This window comes from Asparagus officinalis, unplaced genomic scaffold (assembly GCF_001876935.1).
Source record: "Asparagus officinalis unplaced genomic scaffold, Aspof.V1 AsparagusV1_Un154, whole genome shotgun sequence".
Classification (NCBI taxonomy): Eukaryota; Viridiplantae; Streptophyta; class Magnoliopsida; order Asparagales; family Asparagaceae; genus Asparagus; species Asparagus officinalis.
Window position 1 is genome coordinate 66,841 of NW_017972420.1, and position 27,082 is coordinate 93,922.

Consider the following 27,082-nt stretch of genomic DNA (forward strand, 5'->3'; position numbering starts at 1 on the left):
GCGGCTGTAGGGCAATCTGGAGACTGGATCGAAGTAGTAGAGACTGGAGTTATAGATTGGAAAAGGGCGTCGTCGAGGTTAATTTGGGTCGGGTTCGAAGACCAAGGGAAGTACGGGTACGCATCCACGAAGTAATAGGATCCGGTATCGTTTTGGGTAAAAAAATAAAAAATAAAAAATAAAAAAAAAATAACCCTTCAAAGATATATATATATATATATATATATATATTTTGAAACAAAGAGAATAATTTGTTTTATCTTCTCCGAGAGAGAGAGAGAGAGAGGGAGGGAGATTCACGAGAGAGAGAGAGAGAGATGAGGGCAGCTAAATTTAATGTTTGCTTGGTGATCTTGACTCTGAGCTTCTTCTATGGAGGAGATTTGAGATGTGAAGCCCAAAGCTTGCCCCAAGAAGAGAGTAAGTTAATTTGATCACTTATAAATGCTCTGTTGCATACAATAACTAGTTTTTCCCCCTTAGTTTATGTAACTTGTTCTTTGAAATTAATGGCTTTTATTACAATGAATTGTAGAAGGAGTTATTACATTTCATGTTCAATAGGAAGAAATATAGAAGGCGAAAAAAGTTAGATTATTTGGATAAGGTTGTTGTTGTTCAATATCCCTTTTCTTTTAATATTTCTTATGATTTATTGTTACGTGGACGAACCCACTTTCAGTCTCACCTCATATAATTTAGAAAATTATTTATATAAATATTCTTAATTTCGTGAAATCCAGACGATCTTCTCATTGCTTTTAGCTAAAATAAATAATAAAAATATTGTCATCACACATTCTCGTTTTTGCTAGAGCAATGATAAGTACATTTTCTTATACCCTATAAACCTTGAACGAACGTTACCATTACTTTTTTGATTATAGCATTTGATTATGCATGTGCCCATGCCGATACATAATAACTAAAAATTTAGAAGACAGGCAAAAAAAAAAAAAAATCCCCCTATTTCATAATCTTGATCTAATTATAGGGTAAATTTTACCAAACCGTCAATAAATTTCGACCTTCAGCACTTAAACCTCAAAAAGCATGAAACTCTCACTAAAGTTCCACTGAACTTAGAAATTCGAGGAAAACCCCCCCAAAATATTTTGACTTTTTTGCTTAATCCCCAAAGTGGTGTAAGCAAGCGCATACTTAGAGCCTCTAAAGAGAGAATATCACATAAAAATGATAAAGTACTTAGGAAAAAATGCTTCCAGCCCCCAAAACGAAAGAAAACGTGCTTCCCTCTCCCAAGACTTTTTTAACGGGTGTTTTGTCCTCAAAAGTAAACTTTGTGTTCTCTGAGCCCCCAAAACACAAAACCCAAGAGATTTAAATTCGTGAAGACCATAATACCCTTCTCTCTCTTTTATATCTATTATGTTTTGAAAGAGTTTCCTCCATCAATCCCAACGGAGAAGCTCGACCTCCGTCAATCCCCGCCTCCATCGCCGTCGAAGCTCCGTCAATCCCCTCGCCATCGATTTCATCGGAGGCGTTTATGTTCTACGAGACGATCTTGAACAGGGAGTACTTTAGAGGGGAGGGATTAGGGTTAGGGCAAGGGCAACATGAATTGGGGCTGATGAACAAGCATATGAGGTTCTTGGCGAGGTTTCTCATTGTTTGTTTGGTGACTGGGAGGAGAGATATGGTGAATCGGCTTGTTGGGCAGCTTAAGGGGCAAGTTGATGAGTGCAAGAAGAATTTTCAGGTAAAAGATTGTGTGAAAATTAAAGCATTTGAAGGGATTGAGGAGGTGGAAGAAGGAAGTGGGTCTTGTTAGTGATTTTAATCGTAACCTTAACAACCAACTCGTAACCTTCACAATCAAACTGTAACCTTAACAACCAAACCATAATATTAACAACCAAATCGTAACCTTAACAACTAACCTGTAACCTTAACAATCAACGCGTAACATTAATAATCATAACATTAACATATCGAGCGCCTTCATCCCGGACACAGTGTCGATCATCCCAACGCTCCTTAGCCTCTTAACCCCAGTGCCCCCAAAAAGGCCCATCATGCCCACAAGAGCTCACCACGACCTTGGCCTCCATCACGTTCGGATCCATGCACGACTGAGTGTCGTGGTTCATCGACACCAACACCCAATTCGACAAAAACCTCCCCCACCCCTCGGCCAGGCAGACCACGCCCCAAGGGCAACCCCCGACCCTCCACACTTCTTAATTATCATCCTTGTCGTCACCAACATTGAACAGCTTCACATTAGCCGCTCAGTAGCTTGTCATGATGTGTGGAGGTGAACGAGAGGCAGCGTGCTGGATGACGACGTAGATCCTCCCTGCTCGTCGTAAGGACCTCAGGCTCGTCGAGGAAGAGGTGGACAGCGGGCTAGCGCACGACACGGCAGGAGAAGAGTCTGGCCAGCCGAGCGCAGGCGTCGCGGGGCCCGGAGAGACGGACTGCTCGATGATCTGGCGCGGTTAGATGTACGAGGTTGCTTAGAGAGCTCGTAGGCCGCAGAGTGGCCGAGCGGATCGGCGGGCCGGACGCGCGCCGACGGACGGACATCGGTGTCGACGTAGGTGATCATGTCGGTCATGTAACAGCGGGTCATCTCGCGGGAGACGATGGATTCTTTGATGGGGCAGAAGCGGAGGGAGGAGAGGTCGTAAGAGGCGGAGATTTAGGGGGCGGAGGATGACGATGATGGGGAGGAGAAAGATTGGGTTTTGAAGACGGAGGGGAGCTTGAGGTCATGGAAGGAGGAGGAGGAGAGGAGGTTGCGGTCGCTGGGTTTGAAGAAGAAGGAGGAGGTGGCCATGGAGAGTATCATGGTCTTCACGAATTTAAATCTCTTGGGTTTTGTGTTTTGGGGCTCAGAGAACACAAAGTTTACTTTTGGAGGCAAAGCACCCGTTGAAAAAGTCTTGGGAGGAGGAAGCACGTTTTCTTTCATTTTGGGGTCTGGAAGCATTTTTCCCAAGTACTTATTAGGGCTTAAATGACAAATATCAAAATAGTTTAGAGGTCTTCTGTAATTCCCAACTCTATTAGAGGTTTAGTACTGTAAATTTCAAACTTTTTAAGGATGAAGTGTCGAAGGCCCAAATTTATTAGGGGTTTAGTGAAATTTACCTTAGGTTATATGTACTTTTCTTCTTCTCGTTCATATACTATTAAGAATTGGGAGGTCTAGGACATAAAAATTAACTAGGAAAATACGAGAAAAGGCCAGTAATTAAAAATAAGTAGAGGTAGTAAATCACAAAAAAGTAAAAATCGTCGTTACCGTCAAATTTGACGGCTAGTGATAAACAGTGGGCCCCGCAAGTAGCTATTGCTGTTGTGACACACGTCTCTTTTGATGGGGAATAAATAAAAGGGCCCATAAAAGGCGCAGGCTTCATGGCTTTTTTTTGGGTTAATATCATAAAACCCCCCTTAATTTTGGATGATAAAGAAAAAACCTCCTTAACTTTCAAAATATCAGAAGTACAGTGATTATCAAAGCTTTCAAATTTATCATAAAATCTCCTTTAATTTTAAAATTTTATCAAAAAACCCATAAATTTGGGGGGTTTTCTGATAAAATCTCAAAGTTAAAGCAGTTTTCTGCTAACCCCTAAACTAGATGGTTTTTCTTTTTCTTTTTCTTTTTTTTTGGGGGGGGGGGGGGGGTTTGAAAGTTTAGGGGGTTTTCTGATAATCATCCAAAGTTAAAGGGAGTTTAACAACATTTAGCCCTTTTTCCCCACTACCTATATGCAATTAATTTCCTAGAATCAATGTATTTTCTCTGTTTTTTGTTCTTTTTGAACTTTTGAATAAGAAGGGAAGTTTGAAAAGCAACTGCTTCAGATTACAGGTAGCATTTATAACAGGAACAACTTGTGGGTTGAATTTTAAGCCCATTGTCGAAAATTGGCCCTCTGTGATAGTGATAACAATATTGTTGGATGAAATTGTTTGTAATGTGACAATGATGAAATTGTAACATTTTGCTTGCTCGCAAGCTGTTTGTAGAAATGCCTTTGAGAGAAGCTCTGCCGTCTATACTCTATAGTGTTGTTACAGTTGGTCAAGGTTTTTGCTTTTCTAGCTGTTGATGCTACCATTTTAAATAGATTTCAGAAGCCTTGAGTGAGCTTGAATGAAATGCTGAGAAAGAAGAAGATGGGTTAGGCTTGTAATTCATTTCTCTGTTTAATCAGCCGTTACGATATTTGGTGTCATGTGTATTGAATTTTCAATCAGCGGACATGCTCATAAGATGTTTATAGAAATGGCTTGTTAGAAGGTCTATATTATTTTGTCATCGCCATTCGTTAAAGTTTCCCTTTGTCGATTCAATGGTACCATGAAAGGGATTTGCGAAGCTTTAAGTAAGCTCAAACATTTACACAGGCGGGAGAATGGTTAATGGGAGAACGGGTTCTTAGAGAGAAGAAGATGAACCAGGCTGGTGATTGATTTCTCTGCATAATTAACCTCTGCAATGATGCATATACAAATACAATGCCAAAGCTAAACAATAATAACTACATTCCATCCATCATAGTTTTAACTAATGCCCAAATTTACAGCAGAAGCAATTTCTGAAGCTCATAGTAACTTATTTCTCAGTGTCATAAGCTTTGTATCATCAACATTCTAACAATTCTAGATTCTGCGTGATTAGTCTGATTGATATTGCTTCTTTTGTGTAATAGTTGATGCCCTCAAGCAGATCGGGGCAAAGTTGAAGATGCAATGGAACTTCTCAGTGGATCCTTGCAGCGGCAGTGGAGGATGGGTAAAGACATTTGATTCTTCCTACCTAGCAAACAATCTCACTTGTGACTGCAACAATGCCACAAACATTTGTCATGTAACTAGCATGTAAGTCGTTTGTGCTTAAATGATGCGATTCATCTTTTGTTTCTCTGTTGCTTGTGCATGTATGTAAAATTTTACTGTGTTTTTTATGCAGTCAACTCAGGGGTCTGAACCTAACAGGCGTGCTGCCAGTTGCGTTTGCTAATCTCAAACACCTAACGTTTCTGTAAGTTTGTCGGACCATATTATCTTGGTTATACGGACACAAATTGAAATTCGGTAAAACATAAATACATTTTCTTTTGAATGCAGAGACCTCACTCGAAACTATCTAAGTGGATCAATTCCAGCAGAATGGGCTTCCCTTCCTCTCACCAACATGTAAATAATCTCCAGTTTTTTAACCTTTTCCTATATCGCTCAAGAGAAACTATTTGACTGGCGGAGTGTAATTATCTGTGGCTTGCAGTTCACTATTGGGAAACCGAGTTTCTGGAAAGATTCCTGACGAGCTAGGAAACATGTCTACTCTTCAGTCACTGTAATCCTTCTTTCCCTTTCTGGAGTTTACATGTTTAAGTTTTACTACATTATGGAGTACATGATTTGTATCCTTCCATCAAAGGGAATAATAGTGAAGAAACATATTACTGTTGGTATTTTCGTTTACTACAAAGCAAAGTTAAATGTAATTTTAAGTAGGTTGATACTAAATTTTGTAAAGCTTTGAGTTCATAATTAAGTATGTGGTATGCAGTTATTTTCTTAGTTTTGCAAAAATGAAGTATGTATCTCAGAAGAATCTTTTTTCTAACCTATCTTTAGGGTATGTGTGACATCCCACGTGAGTGTGCTGTCAAGTGAGATGACAGCGACACTTCCTACCTTACAAACTTAGTCCCACATCGGTGGGAATGAGAGAAAATTAAGGATTTATATAGTGAAGCTAAAGACTCAAGTGTAACATCGGCTAGTCGATTTTGGCAGTGGTTTGAGCCAAATAGCACGTTGCACTCGGTGGGTCCCACGGCTCGCACGCGCCAACGGGCCAACGGGCCCGGGGCGTGACAAATGGTATCAGAGCAGTTGCCTTCCGGAAGTGTGGAGCTAAGTGCTATGCAGGGTTAAGTGCTACACCGTGTGATGGGAGCCACCTCTAGAGCCCGTAGGAGCTACCTCTAGAGTCCACATCACCTGGTAGTCTGGAATGTGCTAATTGTCATGCCGCGACGAGGACGTCGCCTTTGTAAGGTGGGGGTGAATGTGACATCCCACGTGAGTGTGCTGTCAAGTGAGATGACATCGACACTTCCCACCTTATAAACTTAGTCCCATATCGGTGGGAATGAGAGAAAATTTAGGATTTATATAGTGAAGCTAAAGACTCAAGTGTAACATCGGCTAGTCAATTTTGGCAGTGGTTTGAGCCAAATAGCACGTTACACTCGGTGGATCCCACGGGTCGCACGCGCCAACGGGCCCACGGGCCCGGGGCGTGACAGTATGTTTGTGACAACTATAGCTTTTTTTAATTCAAATGACTCAAAAATACATATAAGGTTTAATGTAAGGGGTTAATTGCAAATGGACCCCTTGTAGTATCACCCAGTTTCGAATAGAACCCCTGTAGTTCTATTTGTGGCAAATATTGTAGTATCGGTCCAAGAGTGAATGTACCCCCTTAGTGAACTTTTTAAACTCTTTTAAAAGTGAAAAAGATTAACAAAAAGCAATTGGCGATCTATCTGCACAATTATAACTACAAGGGGTCTATTCGAAATTGGATGATACTACAGGACTTCTATTTGCAATTAACCCTTAATGTAATACATGAAGATATATGAAAAAGACAACTGAACCTACTAACAAATAACACCGTCGTGCTCAAAACTCAAGTTTAAAGTCTGCAACTCAAGGTAAAAGCAACAAAAGTATCCTAATATCGGTGAGTCAAATCCTGTAAAATCTTCTTCTTTGCCGCTTGTTCTGAGCTTAAATGGGTTAATTACTGATTGACCCCCTGTAGTATCATCCAATTGCGAATAGACCCCTTGTAGTTCTATTTGCTACGGATCCCCTGTAGTATTGGCGCTAGGGTGATTACACCCCCTTAGCAAACTTTTTCAACTCTTTAAGAGCGAAAAAGGTCATTAATAGAACTATAGGGGGTCTACCTGCCTCCTCAAGCATTTTTAACGATTTTAAGTGTCAAATAAAGTTCGCCTAGTCCATCACACAAATAGAACTACAGGGGGTCTTTTAGCAATTAACCCTAAATATTGTTATTGTTGCTCATGCTTTGTTTTTATTTTCTTTATGATTCATATTCTTGTTTTTTATGTTATTATTGTCTTTCTTTTGTGTATGTGGTAGGGTGCTGGATGCTAACAAGCTTGAAGGCCCAATTCCTGCAACCATTGGTAAACTTACCAAGTTATCTCGATTGTGAGTCTCTGCTCCATCATAAAGTTATTTTACTTCTCTCGACCATCAAAATAAAATCAATGAATTAATGGATTAGTGATCAATTGTTTCATATTTTATGTTTACTTTTCTCTTCCTTCCTGCAGGTTTCTTGCTTCAAATAATTTCTCTGGAGAACTGCCAGAGTCGCTTGGCAATCTCAAGAATATGTCTTTCTTGTACGTTAAGATTCTCTTGCCTCACATTTGTTTCTTGTATCAAGTCCATGGTTTACGCAACTGTTGATTAATAAACACATAATGATGGCGGCTGTCATATGATAGTCATAGTAATATAATACATTCATAAAACTAAAATATTCTGCATTCCTTAATGGAATGGAGAAGCTCCATTTGCTCCAAGCAGTTTATCAAATAGTTCAAAGAATGATTAGGTATGGACAAAACGTAAATGTCATGCTCCGAGATGGATGCAGGCTTTTGGATATGATAATTGCCTATAATAATATATGCTCTATACAGATATTTTCTCTAATTATATGAATGGTTCTTCTATTTCCCAGGGTTTGGCTAAATTAAGGGAAAAGAAAAAACTAGAATCCATCCCATCCAGATCATTGAATGATCCATTTATCACTCTTCTGTTTCTATTATAGGAGTCAAAAGATACTATGATGGTTCTGTTGCTTCTATTTCGTCTGTGATTCAGCAATCCGAAAGCTTTTTAATACGGCGGAATAAGGAAATGTTTTAACTCATATTAGCATTTGTTTTTACAAATCATGTATGGAAGAATCGAATGATCTATTATATAATTAGCTTTAGTTATAAAGGGCATAACATATTCGATCTTAAATAACTTTTGAGATATATAGTTGTTTACAAGGTATATCAGATATGCCAATTAATTTGTCAGGATATCTCCTACATATTATCGTTCAATCTAGATTAGATGCAGGATGAACTAGGACTACTAGCACATATATAAGTTCGATATCCTGGTGTAAGATGCCATTTTCAAGCCATCAATTTCGCACTTTATGTCTTAGTGGTTGTCAAGACAGCTGGATCTACTCTCAATGTTTCTATTGATCTTTTATCTTAATGAGAGCACCAAAATCCTGGACAAAAGACGAGAGAGAGAGAGAGAGAGAGAGAGAGAGAGAGAGAGAGAGAGAGAGAGAGAGAGAGAGAGACCCCTCCTCATCCTATTCAACCTCCCCCTCTCCCTCCTCATCATCCTTTTCCTCCTCCCCCTCATCCTCTTCAACCTCTCCTTTGTATGTGTCCTTCACAATTGGAGTTCTGAAGGGAACTGGTGAACATTTACTGTTACGGGGACCCCTTTGTATGTCTGGTGAGACTTGGATACTGTCTCTCCCCTGCTACAAGTTCTGAACCTATACGTCTGTATCATCATAGTATCTTGCCCAAATTTCCAGTATATCATAGAACTCCCTCAACCCTCAACAGTGAAGACACTGGACAAGTGTCTGATATTTGAGCTAAAAAGGCAGCTGTATACTGGTATTCAGTCGATACTAGTAAGGTTTGCTTCTTTTTGAAAATTCAGTAATCCTCAATTTTAGCGAATATAATGAGAGTAGCAGAGTTAATTCTATAGTTTAAATATAGAACTCCTTATCTTGAGTTGCAGTATAATAACTTTTCATAGTTTGTTTTGTGCTCAGATACTAGTGTTATTTAAATTCAATACTAGTTGTATAGTAGTTTATCATGATGCTACATGAGTATTTATCTTTTAAGGAAACACGTACAGGTTATTCTTGATCCTGTATTTAGTTAGAAGCTTATTGATATTCTAATGATGCAGGAATATTACTTTTCTTTCTTCAACTTATGGTCTTGAGTGCAAAGAAGTGATCACTTATTGTGTAATGCAAATGAGCTACAAATAATATCTCTTGGATCTTCTACACACTGGATTACCATCTTATTATTTTTTAGATTAATTAGATGTTGATTCTGCTAGAGTTCTTACTCTAGATTTTTTTTTTCTTCGCATAGTACGTTCACTTATTTTAAGTCATAAGTGGCAGAAGTTTAAGTCAATCCGATTAACATCATCCTAGGTGCCAGGTGGTTATCTTCCTTATGCTTAACAGATTTCAGCATTGAAGCTTTTGTTTGATCTTCTATCTGCAGTTTAATAGATGGCAACCCAATCTCTGGAAAAATTCCCAGCTTCATTGGCAACTGGACGCAGCTCCAGCGGCTGTGAGTACTACTACATTACTCTTTCATGTTATGTTTTCCCTGAGAGGCTTCAGGTTTCGTTAATGATTTTCACAAAGATAAATAAATAAATAATATGATGCTCATTTTGAGGTTGATATTTGAAACTATTGGCAGAGATATGCGAGGAACTTCTTTGGAAGGACCATTTCCTCCCACCTTCGCCAATTTGACCTCTCTTTCTCAGCTGTAAGAGCAACTAATATCATCATGCTTCAATTGTCTCCAACATTTTTGCTGCCTCCTTATGATGTTCTGGTGATACAGGAGGGTGACCGATATTAGAGGCATCACAGAATTCCCTCCTCTTCAGAATATGAAAAGCATGAATCAACTGTTAGTGTGAACCTCTTGACTTCCCCTATTTGATTATCCCAATTTGATTTGTAGGTCTTGTTTGTGTATTGAATATCTTTGTTGGTGGTACAATGCAGGGTCTTGAGAAATTTATCAATATCTGGTCAGCTACCTGATTACATTGGAGATATGACAAATCTCTTTCTGCTGTAAGTCTAATTGATGGTGAAGTTTGCACTATTAATGAAGAAAGTGCTTAACTGATGTACATTTTACTTCCCAGTAATTGCATCTTAGTTGTTTCATGGAGGATATAACTTCAAAGGAGTATACAGTTTTGGGCCCAAAGTAGTTGTATTGTTTTTGACCTTCTATTGCACCTGACACTCATTATATGCATGTTTGTCCCCCAACGTTTGACAAGACTATTGGTTCTATTACAGCATTTCCTCAACACAAGATTGTCCTCGAAAACAGTTTCTTGATCGTAAAACTTTCTTGCCTGCTTTGATCTTCTTGATGTCATGGGCTTTTGCTAAAAATACTTGAGAAATAGCTATCTTGATGTCTTGTAGCAATGCAAATGTTATGATCAGTATATTTTGCATTCTTACTTCAAAATTTTCAACCTCTTAACCCCTTAAACACTGGTTCTTATTTATTTCCTTCTAGAACACGAATAGACATGAAGCCTGTTGTTAGAAATCCCTTGTTATTTTATGACAGAATACTCGTTCAGATGGTAACAAAGTATTGTTATCCCACGCTGTCCTCATTTATTCTGCTTGCTTTTCAGAGACCTGAGTTTCAACAATCTGAGTGGAGATATTCCGGGAAGTTTTTCCGGGCTGCGAAGTTCAATTAATTATATGTAAGTATATGTGATTCCTACTTTAGTTCCATAGATTCATACCACTTCCATTAAGATAGCACATAAGTACCCTATAGCTTCCCTCTTTTTGAACTTAACATACCCTCATTTTTTTTCGCAGTTTATATACCCTAAGTTGTTTAAAATTAGCGTGTCACTACCCTCTATTATGCAAACGTGAAATTTTCATCCGATTGTTCTCATATGACACTTAATATAAATTATCATGTGAGTGTCATATGGGAACAGTAAAAAATTTCACTTTTGTATAATAGAGGGTACCAATTTTAAACAACTTAGGGTATATAAATGCTATGAAAAGTATGTAAAAGTGTAAGTGCAAAGTGAATGAAGCTATAAGGTATATAAGTGCAATTGAGCCAACTTAAAAAGGAACAAATTCATAGTGTTTCTTTCTACTATTGATAAAAACTATCAATGGCTTTTTTTGCCCTGCTTGTGTAGGTTTCTCTCAAATAACATGCTTAATGGAACAATACCCAGTTGGATCTTGAGTAGCAGTAAGAACTTGTATGTTATGTTTATAAGAAAACTTTCAATTGCATTTCATTTGGGCATGGGTTTTCGCAGTTGTTTTTCTGAAACCCTATATTGCAGGGACATATCTTATAACAATTTCACAGGTTCTCCTGCACCATCCAGTTGCCAACAAGGGAATGTGTAAGTAACCTTGATTTCCATTTCTTTCTCTCATTCATTTATCGTTATTTGGATATATTGGGTCCTTATCTCAGTCGGTTTTCTTTGCAGGGATCTGGCCTCCAGTTATTCATCCACAAGCGGCAATTTGTAAGTTTCAGTGGTTGTATGTTTTATTTCCTTTTCTCAGCTTACCTGTTTTTAGCTTTTAGCTGCAAAAATCTGGACTAACTACTTTTCTGCATTTCTCATTTTGCCATAGGATAGAGACATGTTTACAGAGAAATTTTCCTTGTTCAGGAAAGCCAAGAAGTGAGTTTTTAATTTGTGGAAGATTTTTTTTCTCAATAAGGATTTTAAGCCTTTTTGTCTCATCTAGGAATTTTTATATTTAACTATAGACTTTATTCCTGTAAACTTTGAAAATGTCTTTCCATGACTAACTATTTCTGAACCCTCAACTTCCACAGACTACAACTTGTTCATAAATTGTGGTGGTCGCATGGTGACCATCGAAGGAAATGACTATGAAGATGACTCATCTCCAAGTGGAGCATCAAGATATTACTCTGATAATAGTAAATGGGCTTCAACGAGTACAGGATATTTTTCCGACAATACCAATGCTAATTACATTGCTACAAACACATCAATGTTGAATATGTCCAACCCAGAACTGTATACAACAGCTCGGCTCGCTCCTGCCTCTCTCAGATATTTTGGTCTCTGCTTACAGAAGGGAAACTATAATGTGAGTCTCCACTTTGCTGAAATAGTGTTCACAAATGATCAAACATTTTCCAGCAATGGCAGGCGAATATTTGACGTATCAATCCAGGTGACTTCTCTATCATGCAACTTTTCTCAATTGATTAGTTGAGTTTCCTATTTTGTTCTAGTTTATCTGGATTCTTCAAGTCATAATACATAATATCCATATAATCTTTGTTGGCAACAGTAAGAAAAGTGATTACTTGTCCTACTATTGTGGTACTTAAATCCTTGCACTTCTATTGTACTGGATCAGACCTCAGAGTGTGCACTCTATTGTACCAGAAAACAAGCCTAACAAGGGTTAAAAGTTCTGGGGTTCTTCTGAAATGTTCACGAACTCCTTTCTGAAGAGGGAATATTAAATTAGGTTGTCAATGGTATCTTTGCTAGTACATTAACAAAGAGGCACAACTCTCTATTCCTTTATATTTATCGGATTACGTTACTCCTTTTAAGAATCAAATACCTGCTTGTTGGCCAAATGGATATCTTAACCTTCAGGAGTATTTGTTTTTCCATTTCTTCTTATGTAAAGGTTATACTTTGTTCCGTTATTTGTTTTCTCTTCTCTTCCTTAGTATAATACTCTATAGTAGTGTACTTCTGCTATTTTCTGCCTGTAATTGAAATTTAAATAGAAGATAAAGAATTCACAGTTATTAAAGTTATTAAACTTTAACGCCATCCATGAAATCTGAATTTAGAAACTGAACAAAATCATTAGAAGTAGCACACTTTTGTTATATCTAGTCCACAAAAATGGAAAATAGGAAATGCAATAGGCAAAAAATTGTGAAACCAATGAATGAGATTTGCTATACCAAACCTTGTTGTCATTTTACATTTTGTTTAGTCACTTTTTTAGTTTTGGGAAAATTTAGAGGTTCTTCATGGTGCATTAGCGTACACTGCATGCTGGAAAATGGTTCACTTACCTGCCAGCTATGTGGCAGTCAAGGTTTTATGACACTTTCTTCTTGCTGATGATTGGCTTGGCTTGGAGTTTGGCACCAACTTATGAGCATTGATGTTAGTTGGCACCCGACCATGAAAACTTGGTCAATCTTTTATGGAGTTTTGTGGACTTTGAGTCTTGCTTCAGAATTTCCATTTTTATGGGAACCGGCTTGGATAATGAACATGACCATCGTCATGGTACATTTAGATTGTTCAACTTTCATATGTTGAATTTATTCCTATCTATATTATTTTCTCTTCTCTTGTCTTCCATTCTCGAAACGTTTATGTGGAGGTTTTGTAGGTATGAATTTCTTGCTACCCAACTATATATATGCATGAATTTCTTATACCATGTTCTTGTACATGACTTTGGCTCTTTAGCTGGTATTAGTATTTGAGCCATATGTTGTTCTTTGACTCAAAGCACTGCTAAATGCGTTTGTTCTATGTTTTTTTATGTCTCCTAGCTCAGTTAGGAGTCCAAGTTCCTTAAATACTTTTGAGTCTTGAACAAGAATAAATATAGGCTATTTTTCGATTTTATGTTGCTTTGAGAAGTTTCCTTAAGAATATTTGTGAAATTTATGTGGGAATTTAGTTGAAGGATTGAGCAAATAAATCAGTGGTAAGCTTTTACATATTTTATGGGACTAATAATCTTCTACTTATTTCCATGTCATTACGATATGTATGATAAAGGTTTCAATAATGCAGGGCCGAAAGGTTTTGCAAGACTTTAATATAGCAAAAGAAGCTAATGGGACCGGTAAAAATATTATTAAGTCCTTTAATACTGATGTTGATCATACTTTGGAGATTTCCTTTTACTGGGCTGGGAAAGGGACCAACTCTATTCCTCAGAGAGGTGTATATGGACCTCTTGTATCAGCCATTTCAGTTATTCCAAGTAAGTTAATGAACCTTGTACGTAAATTTTCTTTTCTTTCCTCTATACATTGCTTCGTTGATGCTGACATTTAATCATTTTACCAATGTAGATTTCAAGCCAGATACAGGTAACGGATTATCAGTTGGGGCTATCGTGAGCATTGTTGCTGGTGCTTGTGCACTGATCATGTTGATAGCTGTCATGCTTTTGGTTTTCTTGAGAAGGAAAAGAGCTAAAAATAGTGGTATGGTAATGGTTTTAGGATCATTCATCTCCCGTTTATGCATGTATCACACTGAACAACAATAACAGTTTTGTCATACCAAAATATTGTTGGGCTACTTGGTCATTTTTCTCCATTCATTCTTGATGTTTAGAGTACGAACTAGTCATCAAATTATATCTTTTGAATCCGTTTACTTGTTGTTCAGTTCTAGCTGCTTGTGAACTAGAACCTGCCACACCTAGGGTCCACACTTGGTTTCACAGGTCCACTTCAAACAATAAGTTTTAGTTCTATACAACATATACCGAAATCAGTCTTATGATTAATAGTTGAATAGTGTAGGATAACATTTGGATATTACTTGGTTATCAACTTCTGTCATAATTTTGCTATTACTAATCACATTCTGCTCTATTTCCACTACTTCTAAACCCTTAAAATCAGTTGTCACATTTCTAGTTAAAATATTTTGTTCCTTTATACTGTATGTAGCTTACACAACAACCTCTGGAAGGAAAAAATACATCACTGCATAATGGAACAAAGAAAAAGTTTTATTTTACTAAAATTTTCTTTTTTTGGAGTGCAGAACTTGAAGGTCTAGAGTTGCACACAAGTATATTCAGTTTGAAGCAGATCAAAGCTTCCACCAACAATTTTGATCCTGCAAATAAAATAGGTGAAGGAGGGTTTGGTCCAGTTTACAAGGTAATAGCTGTTTTCTACACGTTTCTCACTTTGATCCACTTTTTTTTCCTTGTTTGGACACATTATGAACTTCAATCCTAAATTATAACTATGCATGATATCAGGGTGTTTTGCCAGATGGTTCAGAAATAGCAGTCAAGCAACTATCTTCTAAGTCTAAGCAAGGGAACCGTGAATTTATAACTGAGATTGGCATGATATCTGCATTACAACACCCGAATTTGGTGAAACTTCATGGATGTGGGATGGAAGGAAACCAGTTACTGCTAGTATATGAATATATGGAAAATAATAGCCTTGCTCGTGCTTTATTTGGTTAGAGCTAAACATAAACACAGGAATTATGATTCATAATGTTAGTTTTTATTCTTTGATCTCACTTACATAGGTATGTATGTCCACAGGTCCTGAAAAAGCTCGATTGAAACTGGACTGGAAAACAAGGTATAAGATTTGTCTTGGCATAGCAAAGGGTCTGGCATATTTACATGAAGAGTCCAGGTTGAAGATTGTTCACCGAGACATTAAGGCAACTAACATTCTGCTTGATAAAGATCTCAACGCGAAGATCTCTGATTTTGGTTTGGCTAAACTTGATGAAGAAGAAAACACCCACATCAGCACTAGGATAGCAGGAACTATGTAAGTAAATTTTAGTACCTTCAGAAAGTTGTGTAACTTCTCTGTTATTGATGACAGTTTTCCATCTTATTTTGCAACTTATCCGTGGAACTTGTTAAAAGTGAATGCAAGGTCATAGAACTCAGCACATGTACAGATATTTTATGTCCCTTTTCCCATATAAACACCAAACACACATATATAGGGCCAGAGACAAACTTCAATGTTAGAGGGGCAATATAAAAATCAAAATATGCTAGCATTAAAGTCATTTACCTTTATACAGAAATCAATTAAGCAAATTGTTACTACTTCCCTATACTGAAATTAAGAAATCACTAATTTTCGTGATTAGCTTGATCTAAAAATCAAAGAGGCCAATGAATTAAAAAAAAAGATGATAGCATTGGGGTCCAGTAAAACCATATTAAGAAAATCATGAGAATCAAAGCAACCACCACAGCATCTTTGAAGAGCCCAAACATTATTTTGTTTTTAAGTCAAGAATATCCTCAAAAGGATAGTATTGCCAAATATAATCTCTTTTAACAAAGAAAAGGCAGAAACAGATGATGCACAAAAAGCCCACAGTGGTTTAATTTTTTCTGAAATATCAGATAGGATGGGTTTGCAAATTTCTGGATCTCAAAGGCATAGAGAGATTCAGCTTGGAAAGTTCAAATCAGAACAAGAGTCCGTTATAGGTAAAATATGTCAAGAACTCTATGGGACAGTGGCTTACATTTGAATATAAGTTTCATGATACTATTTGAAATGAAACCATTCATTCTGCAGATACTTTCATGAATCACGGCACATATACAAGCACACTCTTTAGGTAACTTTTTAGCTGTACTAAATTGATAAAATTTGATATGCCATACAAGTCTTCTGTTCTCTAGGTCTAATAGGTCAATTGATATCAAAGCTCCAAAGTTTTAAGATTTACTCCCAGAATGAAGTAGTCTGTCAATGAACACTTTTTCAATAGTAAGATGAGTGAGACCATTTGATTAATGAGTTGGAGACATGAGAAAGGACAGAAACATGAAAAGTTCTTTCTTTTGATGGAAAATTTTCTGCTTCTTTTTGAAAATTCAGTAATCCTCAATTTTAGCGAATATAATGAGAGTAGCAGAGTTAATTCTATAATTTAAATATAGAACTCCATATCTTGAGTTGCAGTATATCTTTTCATAGTTTGTTTTGTGCTCAGATACTAGTGTTATTTAAATTCAATACTAGTTGTATAGTAGTTTATCATGATGCTGTTGGATTTAATCTAATAAATCTATTTGTGCGCACATATGATTAATTAATGTGTATTGCTATCTTTCAGGATAACCCACTAAAGTGATCAATTAAGTTGGGTTAATGGGTATTTAAATATAATCATGGGGTTATATGTGCAGATACCAGGTTGTAATTGTGGTTTATTGAGGGGCTAAATTATAAAAGTACAACATCTATAAATAAGGGGTTATGGTCCCTAACCTAGGATTATATTCTCTAATTCTCTACACCCCCATCTAGCTAGAGAAATTCGGATTTAGAGAAACCCTAAGGTTAGAAGATCCAAAACCCATCTCAAGGTTCATCCATGGATTCAGGTATAAGCTTCCACTCATTTATGATTCTTGTTAATCTCTTTGAATTAATCATGGCTATATGGTTTTAGATCTCAAGTTTTTGTTTAGATTTAACAAGTGGTATCAGAGTCACCTTGATTAATTCTTAGGGATTTAAGTTTTATTGGGTTTTTTGATCTTAAATCTCTGGTTAAAGATTCAGTTTTTTTGTTCGGATGAACAGTAACAAAAAGTTTCGGACGAACAGTAAAGTTTTTTTCGGATGAACAGTAACTGAAAAATCGCTGGTGAACAGTAACTTTTTGGATTTTTTTTGGATTTTTCTTCGATTTTTTCTTGGTCTGGATCTGATTTTGAAAAATAAAATCGAGGAATTTTTTTTGGGTTTGTCGGCGGCGGTTTCAGTTTGAAACCCTAAGGGTTCGTGCGTGAAACGTGCCGAACATTAAGGAGGTGGTTACCTCAAATTTTGGCGAAGCTGAAAGCTTCAAACGAACCTCACGTTCGTTCAATTTTAACTGAACTTCACGTTCAACGAACTTCGCATTCGTTCTAAGGTGAGCCTCGCACTCAACGAACTTCGTGTTCGTTCTAAGGTGAGCCTCGCGCTCAATTCAGGTGAGCGTTAAGCTCAATTTAAACGAACTTCGCGTTCGTTCTCATGTGAGCCTCGCGCTCAACTCAGGTGAGCGTCAAGCTCAATTTTAACGAACCTCGCGTTCGTACTTCAGACGAACCTCGCGTTCGTGCTTCAGACGAACGTTCGTGCTTCAGTCGAACCTCGCGTTCAAGCTTCAGTCGAACCTCGCGTTCGTACTTCAGACGAACATCGCGTTCGTGCTTCAGCGAACCTCACGTTCGTACTTCAGTCGAACCTCGCGTTCGTGCTTCAGTCGAACCTCGCGTTCGTGCTTCAGTCGAACCTCGCGTTCGTTCTTCAGTCGAACCTTGCGTTCGAACTTCAGTTGAACCTCGCGTTCATTTTTTTGAACATTGCGTTCATTTTTTTTAACGAACCTCGCGTTCGTTCCCAAGTTGAACCTCGCGTTCTTTTATCAAACGAACCTCGCGTTCGTTCATTTTCAGACGAACCTCGCGTTCGTGCTTAAGTGAGTCTCGTACTCAATACAGTCGAACCTCGCGTTCGAAGTCAAGCGAACTTCGTGTTCACTATGGTTAAGCCTCAGCTTTTCATGGGTCCACTTTGGTATACTTAATTTATTCAATTAAGTTATGGGCCCTAATTAAGCTGTGAGACCCCAATTAAGTTTTTTGGAAATTTAGTTGATTTAAATTAAAACTTTTTAATTTAAATCTAATTTGGTTTTTAATCAATTATTTAATTCAAATATTATGACACTAAGGTATTAATGTTGTCTCTCACTCCAATTGATTAATTGAAACAAGAAGTTGCCAAAGTAACCTCTCTTGTGTAGATTGTTCATGAGGAATGTGAGATGTTTGTGTGTATGCTTTCGTGTAAATATTTAATCGGCCCAAAGGAAGGTTAATATTTATTTAGACTGTATACACATCTGCGATGATAAGCGTGTGACAATTATAAGGTTTACATGTGAATAATGAATCGATCCAAAGATAGTTTCATTATTTGACATGAGTTATTGTCAATGTTTGATCATTGCAACAAGGTATCACTTACAAGTTAATATTACTGTCCAAAGACTTGATATTAATGTTGTGCCGGTATCTTGGATGGGGATTGTCATTATTTGAATTTTATTGATTATGGTTATTGATGTGAGCATTCTTTTGTTTTATTTCAGCTAATGCATCTGCTGCAACAATTTCTGCTAACATCAACTCAATTCCCATGCTAAATGGGACAAACTTCAAGGTTTGGAAAGAGAACATATTAATTGTTCTTGGCTGCATGGATCTTGACTATGCATTAAGAACTGAACAACCCCAACCTCTCAATGCGGATAGCACTCCTGATGCAAAGAAGGAGCATGAGAAGTGGGAGCGTTCAAATCGCATGAGTCTTATGATCATTAAGCGCGGCGTTCCGGAAGCCTTCAGGGGCATAGAATCCGAAGGGATTACTAAGGCTAAAGATTTCCTTGCCGAAATTGAGAAGCGTTTTGCGAAAAACGATAAGGTAGAAACAAGCACGCTTTTAGCTCGCTTGATTTCAATGAAGTATAAGGGCAAAGGAAATATCAGGGAGTACATTATGGAAATGTCTCATATTGCTTCAAAGCTTAAGGCACTTAAACTCGATCTTTGTGACGAGTTATTAGTGCATCTGGTTTTGTTGTCTCTTCCTGCACAGTTTAACCAATTTAAGGTCAGTTATAACTGTCAAAAGGAGAAATGGACTCTAAATGAGCTCATTTCATACTGTGTGCAAGAAGAAGACAGGTTGAAGCAAGATAAGACAGAAAGTGCTCATTTGGCCTATGCCTCTAAGGATAAGGGCAAGAAAAGGAAGAATGATAAGGAAGCTGCTAAGGGTCCAGTTGAGAAGAAACAACATAAGGATAATCAGGGTTGTTTCTTCTGTAAGAAGCCTGGACATGTAAAGAAGGACTGTACAAAATATCACGCCTGGCGTGATAATAAGGGTACGTTCCTTGCTTTGGTCTGTTCTGAGGTTAATTTAGCTTCAGTACCTAGAAACACTTGGTGGTTAGACTCTGGTGCTACTACTCACATAAGTGTTTCTATGCAGGGTTGCCTGAGCTACCGAAAGCCAAGTGATGTTGAAAGACACATCTTTGTGGGCGACGGACAATCGGTAGATGTGGAAGCAATTGGGCACTTTAGGTTGTTGTTAGGAACTGGTTATTATTTGGATTTAAAAGATACTTTTGTAGTACCGTCTTTTAGACGGAATTTGGTTTCTGTTTCTGTATTGGACAAATCAGGTTATTCTTGTTCATTTGGAAACAGTCAATTCAGTTTATCTTTTAATTCAAATGTTGTGGGAACCGGTTACTTGAGTATTTATGACAACCTATATTTGCTTGATACAATTGCTTCTTACAATGAATCCTTGCATGTGGAATCACGTGGTACTAAGCGTAAATTAAATAAGGAAAATTCGGCGACATTATGGCATAAGCGCTTAGGTCATATCTCAAAAGGTAGAATTGAGCGTCTTGTGTCTGATGGCATTTTGGATTCCCTTGATTTTTCGGACTTCGACGTATGTGTTGAATGTATCAAGGGAAAACAGACCAAAGTGAAAAGATTAGGTGCCAACAGATCTTCGGATGTCTTAGAATTGATACATACGGATATTTGTGGGCCATTCCCTACGGAATCCTGGAATGGTCAACAATATTTTATATCATTCATAGACGATTACTCACGTTATGGGCACCTATATCTTATTCATGAAAAATCTGAGTCTCTGGACATGTTCAAAGCCTATAAAGCTGAAGTTGAGAATCAACTCAACAGAAGAATTAAAACCGTCAGATCTGATCGTGGTGGTGAGTACTACGGTAGATATGATGGTTCAGGTGAACAACGTCCAGGACCATTTGCTAGATACCTAGAGGAATACGGTATCGTCCCACAGTACACCATGCCGGGTTCACCTAGCATGAATGGTGTAGCTGAAAGACGAAACAGGACTCTTAAGGATATGGTAAGAAGTATGATTGCTCATTCTTCTTTACCAGAGTCACTCTGGGGAGAAGCACTTAAGACAGCAGCTTACATTCTGAATAGAGTACCAAGTAAAGCAGTTGCTAAAACACCTTATGAGCTTTGGACTGGTCGAAAGCCCAGTTTAAAGCATTTACATATTTGGGGATGTCCAGCTGAGGCAAGGCCTTATAGGCCAAATGAAAAGAAATTGGACTCCAAAACAGTTAGCAGCTACTTTATTGGATACTCTGAACGCTCTAGGGGCTTTAAGTTTTATGATCCCACTATAAGGAACATTTTTGAGACGGGAACAGCAACATTCTTTGAGGATGTTGAGTTTGGGGGGAGAAATAAGGTTAGAGACATTAGTTTTGAGGAGGAATTGGCTTCAGATCCAATCCATACAGTTACTTTTGACAATATTCAGGTTCCTATACCTGTTGTTGCTCAAGAAGTAAATCCGGAACCTCAAGATGATAATGTTGAACAACTCCCTGTTCCAGAAGAACAAACTCAACAACCTCAAGAACCAGTGCCATTAAGGAGATCCACGAGAGAAAGGAGAAATGCTATTCCGGATGATTATATTGTATTTCTCCAAGAACATGAGGAAAGTAGTGGAATGTTAGAAGATGATCCAATCAACTTCTCTCAGGCCATGAAAAGTTCTAACTCTCAACAGTGGATTGATGCCATGAATGAAGAGTACAAGTCTATGCAAGACAATAAGGTTTGGGAACTTGTCCCATTACCAGAAGGTGCAAAACCAATTGGTTGTAAATGGATTTTTAAAACCAAGCGGGATGCAAACGGTAATGTGGAGAGGTATAAGGCACGTCTTGTGGCTAAAGGCTATACTCAAAAGGAAGGCATTGATTATACAGAGACTTTCTCTCCGGTTTCATCGAAAGACTCTTTCAGAATAATCATGGCACTTGTTGCTCATTATGATCTTGAGTTACATCAGATGGATGTTAAGACTGCATTTCTCAATGGAGACATTGATGAGATGATCTATATGGTGCAACCAGAAAACTTTGTGTCGGGAGACCCAAAGAATATGGTCTGCAAATTAAGGAAATCCATCTATGGACTCAAGCAAGCTCCTCGTCAATGGTATCATAAGTTTCAACAAATAGTTATCTCGTTCGGTTTTGAGATGAACATTGTTGATGACTGTGTATATCACAAGTTCAGTGGGAGTAAGTATATTTTTCTGGTTCTGTATGTGGATGACATCTTGCTTGCCACTAATGATATAGGCATGTTGCACGAAACCAAGAGATTTCTATCAAAGAATTTTGAGATGAAAGATCTTGGGGACGCCTCTTTTATATTAGGGATCCAGATACATCGAGATCGCTCTCGGGGTATTCTTGGATTATCACAAAAGAGCTATATCGATAAGGTACTTAAAAGGTTTGGCATGCAAGATTGCAGACCAGGTGACACCCCTGTTGCTAAAGGAGACAAGTTTAGTCTCAATCAGTGCCCTAAAGGTAACCTTGAAATTCAGGAAATGCAGAAGATTCCTTATGCTTCGGCTGTAGGAAGTCTAATGTATGCTCAGGTATGTACGCGTCCGGATATTGCGTACATTGTTGGGATGTTAGGCAGATACTTAAGCAACCCTGGTATGGATCATTGGATAGCAGTCAAAAGGGTTATGAGGTATCTTCAGAAAACAAAAGATTACATGCTCACATACAGAAAATCAGAGAAATTAGAGGTCATTGGGTATTCGGACTCTGATTTTGCTGGATGCCAAGATAGCAGGAAGTCTACATCAGGCTACATTTATATGTTAGCAGGAGGAGCTATATCATGGAAAAGTGTCAAACAAACACTAGTAGCTTCCTCCACTATGGCAGCAGAATTTGTAGCTTGCTATGAGGCATCCAATCAGGGAATATGGCTGCGAAATTTTGTCACGGGACTGCGCATTTTGGAAAATGTTGAAAGACCACTAAGGCTATATTGTGACAATAAATCTGCAGTAATGTATTCCAATAACAACAGGAGCTCAACTAAGTCAAAACATATTGACATTAAGTTCCTGGTTGTGAAAGAAAGGGTACAGAGTGGACAGATATCCATAGAGCACATTGGGACAAACTCCATGATAGCTGATCCTCTTACTAAGGGATTGCCACCTAAGGTCTTTCATGAGCATACTGCTCATATGGGTGTGGTATTATTTGAGGATATTATGTTTTAGTGGGAGTTTGTATTTGTGGTGCTTTATGTTTGGTTGTATTGTCTGATCAGAATAAAGTATTCAGTTAAGACACTCTGTTACATTATGTTTGGTTTTGACCTCACTAAGGAGGACCAGTTGAAAATAGACATGTACTGATCACATTGCATGTAATTTTCATGCTGCACATCCATGATTGATCTATGTCGTTTGATTGTATTGGTATATGTGACCATTGATGGGTCGAGTCACGATAAATGTGACGAAGGCCGCTTTGATCCTATATTGATATAGTCAATGGACGAGATTGTTCGGAAATACCATTTCAGTGATAGCAATTTTTGAGCTCATAAGGTTATACACAGTTTAAGGAATCATATGGTGCCCAAGTGGGAGATTGTTGGATTTAATCTAATAAATCTATTTGTGGGCACATATGATTAATCAATGTGTATTGCTATCTTTCAGGATAACCCACTAAAGTGATCAATTAAGTTGGGTTAATGGGTATTTAAATATAATCATGGGGTTATATGTGCAGATACCAGGTTGTAATTGTGATTTATTGAGGGGCTAAATTACAAAAGTACAACATCTATAAATAAGGGGTTATGGTCCCTAACCTAGGGTTACATTCTCTAATTCTCTACACCCCCATCTAGCTAGAGAAATTCGGATTTAGAGAAACCCTAAGGTTAGAAGATCATCAAAAACCCAAATCAAGATTTCATCCATGGATTCAGGTATAAGCTTCCGCTCTTTTGATTATTGTTAATCTCTTTGAATTAATCATGGCTATATGGTTTTAGATCTCAAGTTTTGATTTAGATCTAACACGATCCACACAGACGAACTCATTGTAAGTTACCCCATATTTAACCTAAATGCTGCTCCATATACACATTCTCATATCTTCGACGCTCACTCTGATTTAGCAGAAAAGAACAACAAGAAACTTAGAATTTAAACATGCATATCATGTTAGGATGTAAGTGGCAAGGTTTTAAAAACATGGTTAATCAGATTATGCGACAACTGATCGGATTACGCGAAATTGCACATGTGTGAATTTTTAATATATATATAAATATTCATGAATAATAGTTGACAAAATTCAGACCTCTAGAGGTTTCAATATAAACTCAAACTTGAGTTCCTCTAGGGGGTCTACCCAAACAAACACAATCTGATCGTATACCAACAAAGAATGAATTCAAACCCTAAAAGCGTCTAGGGCGAATCTACAGCTACAAATTGAACCAGGACAGAAGTTAACAAAGAGGGAAGCAGAGTACCTTTTGAGAGAAGCAACGACGGAGATTGGAACAGAGCTCGACGGCGGCGGGGGACTTGGAATCTAGTCGGCAGAGGATACTTTAAGCCATAATAGTCTTCCATAGCTGAAGCCTATCTCTACTGTAACTTTCAGCATGTTCATTTGTATTATCCTAGTGTCAGAGAAAATAATGCAGTTCTCCCTAGAAAAATCATGCTATTTTCTCGTGTAAGTAGATTTTCTCCATGTCTATCAGAATTTTGGCTCTTGTTTCCAACTTATATAAAAAAATTCTGCCTTACAAACATTTCTTTTAGGTTTTATGGCAAGGGATTCTCTCGGTCACTGCGTAGCATAAACACTTCTATTTTAAAACAGTTTTGGGTACTGTATAAAAAACGACATTTCTCCCATGTTATTGAATAAACACCTCTACAGTGAATACGGACTATGACTATGAATGCTATTGCATTTCACAGTTCAATTAGATTCACTGAGATGAGTTACCATTTGTCGGAGGTTTTATTCATATTCTTAGTTTGTTAACTTTCTATTGTGAAATAGAGATGACTTTCTGGTCTATAATCTTGGCCCACTTGTAGCCTTTCTGCTAATGGATGATAAAGTCTAGTTTTCATTGTTGGCAAATGAAATAAAATCCGGCGAAAATAGATCTTATTTTCTCTCAAAATATGTTTCATTCTGTAAGGGCATTGCCTTATGTTTTGTATGATTCTTATTTAATGTTTAATGCTTTCTATAACAATCGCCATTGGTTTGTGCAGCGGATATATGGCTCCAGAATATGCAATGAGGGGATACTTGACAGACAAAGCAGATGTTTATAGCTTTGGGGTTGTTACGCTGGAGATTGTTAGTGGAACAAGCAATACAGGCTATAGGCCTAAGGAGGACTTTACTTATCTTCTTGATTGGGTAAGAATTTAAACTTAAATTTAAGAGAACTAAAAATATCTTATAGCATATGTTAAAATTAAACAAACATTAAAATTATCCAGTAATCAATTTGAAGGTACAGTATTGATACTAAAATTTCGACCATTTAATGATACTATTTATCATGCTGCTTTAAGCAAGTTCATGACTTTCCCTGGTCGCATATCCATTTGATGAACTAATCCAAAATTAATTAAGGGTTGAACACAAGATTGGTTGGATTTCTGTTTAAAGTTTTGAAGCCAAAAGCTTCCTGTGTTTGTTTAACTGACACTCTAAGAAGAAACCCATCTGGATATATAAGTTAAGCTTGAAACATACTAATCCTTTTCTAAAAAAAAAAATCCTTCTCTTATGCTATTCTGTGGGACTGCCTTAATATAATTCTTACATGTCTTGTATATGTTCAACTAATAAAAACAAGCAGCAGTAGATATAACATGGATTGTTTATACCAACTACTACCATGGTTGTGTAACCTCCTGTCATACCACAAAGAGCTTTGGGGTTCAAATAATCAAAATCTGCTCATGGCAGGTTACTATTTCCTTTCCCCAAAAGAAAAATAAATATGAATCAAAGATTCAGAATCACCCAATAAACATATCGCTCGAACCCCAACCCAAATAAAATGAGTTTGAATATTGTGATGAGCTTGTTGTATTTGGGATGAATTGATGTATCTTCGCTTTTGCAATTATTATCCTTTCAGTTTCATATTTCTCTTTGATATTGACATTGAGAAATTACATTTACCATCTGGAATGCAGCTCTATGTTTTACAAGAGCAAGGGAGATTGTTGGAGCTTGTGGACCCAAACCTGGGTTCAAACTACTCAAATGAAGAGGCAATGCAGATGTTGAACGTGTGTCTCTTATGCACCAATCCATCCCCAACTCTTAGACCTCTAATGTCCGAAGTAGTGACCATTCTTGAAGGCAAAAGATCAGTGAAGGCGCCCTCTATGAAGCCTGCAGCCTTGAATGGAGACGATTTGAGGTATAAATCATTAAGGAAACAATCTCATGACAGCCAAACACAAAGTATCTCAGATTTGCCATGGACTGACTCCTCCATATCAGCCCAAAGTACAGAAGGAGATATTTTGCATTCCTCATCAAGTAAGGTTCTTGATTACAGGGGAGCGTCTACAAGTTGAATCCAAGTCACTACATTACTTTTATAGAGATTCTTCGGCCTATCGTTTATGCTTGTGTTCGAAATCTGTTAGCTAATATGAAACCTTTCATTGTCGTTAAATGATTCTAAAATCCTAACTGCAACATGATTTCCTCAAAGTCATTGTTCCAAGCGATTAGGTTTGTTGTTTGTGCATGCATGTCATCTTTTAGATGCTTCTACCTTTGTTGGTCGTCCAAAAACTGTTGCATGAATTTATATTTGGAAGTTCTAGTTCATTATTTTTGGGTATCTGCAGATGCACCTCCTGTACTATAGGGGTATAGCAATTTACCAGCCATGTTCTATTTTATTAGCATGTACACCCCTTGCCTACTAAGGCGGCATGTTTTCTCGTTAGTTTCAAGCTCTCGTGGAAACCATGTGATGGTCAGAATTAGGCATTTGCTAAGAACAAACTCATGGGACCATCATCTTACTTTGAAAGTCAACGGAAAATAACATTGCAGTGGGGACCATAATTAAGGTGGATGTATTGTGGATTCTTGACATTCCTAATTAAGCCTTGTATTACATGTACAGGGGCGACGGCCAACACCAGTAGTTAGATGTGACCACGGAGAGAGATCAATTGTTCAATTTTATCTACAGTTCCGATGTAATTTATTAGCTCTTTGTATTAAGGAATATTTTGTAAATTCTTTCCTCTTAACCCTTCGTGTGCATTCTGCGTGGCTAGTATGCTTCCATCTTTTCGGAAGCAAGCAAGTGTTGTAATATATATATATTTTTTATTATAAATAGAGGTGGTATTCCTTA

General features: G+C 37.5%; 1 protein-coding gene across 2 annotated transcripts; it reads left to right on the plus strand.

Moving 5' to 3' along the window:
- The first annotated feature begins 245 nt into the window (after positions 1-245).
- LOC109827346 (probable LRR receptor-like serine/threonine-protein kinase At1g53440) lies at positions 246-27,082 on the plus strand. Of its 2 annotated transcripts, none has more exons than XM_020394337.1 (25): positions 246-420; positions 4,695-4,863; positions 4,955-5,026; positions 5,113-5,181; positions 5,270-5,341; positions 7,174-7,245; positions 7,371-7,442; positions 9,390-9,461; positions 9,597-9,668; positions 9,747-9,815; positions 9,914-9,985; positions 10,573-10,647; positions 11,113-11,178; positions 11,266-11,328; positions 11,419-11,457; positions 11,570-11,619; positions 11,778-12,145; positions 13,756-13,948; positions 14,040-14,174; positions 14,746-14,864; positions 14,969-15,179; positions 15,269-15,506; positions 24,951-25,101; positions 25,893-26,282; positions 26,844-27,082. In XM_020394337.1, the coding sequence occupies exons 1-24, from the start codon at positions 318-320 to the stop codon at positions 26,280-26,282; spliced, it is 3,012 nt and encodes a 1,003-aa protein (XP_020249926.1). In that variant the 5' UTR covers positions 246-317; the 3' UTR covers positions 26,844-27,082. The 2 variants fall into 2 exon arrangements, with proteins under 2 accessions (XP_020249926.1, XP_020249927.1); XM_020394338.1 differs by having other exon boundaries at positions 25,893-26,244; positions 26,846-27,082.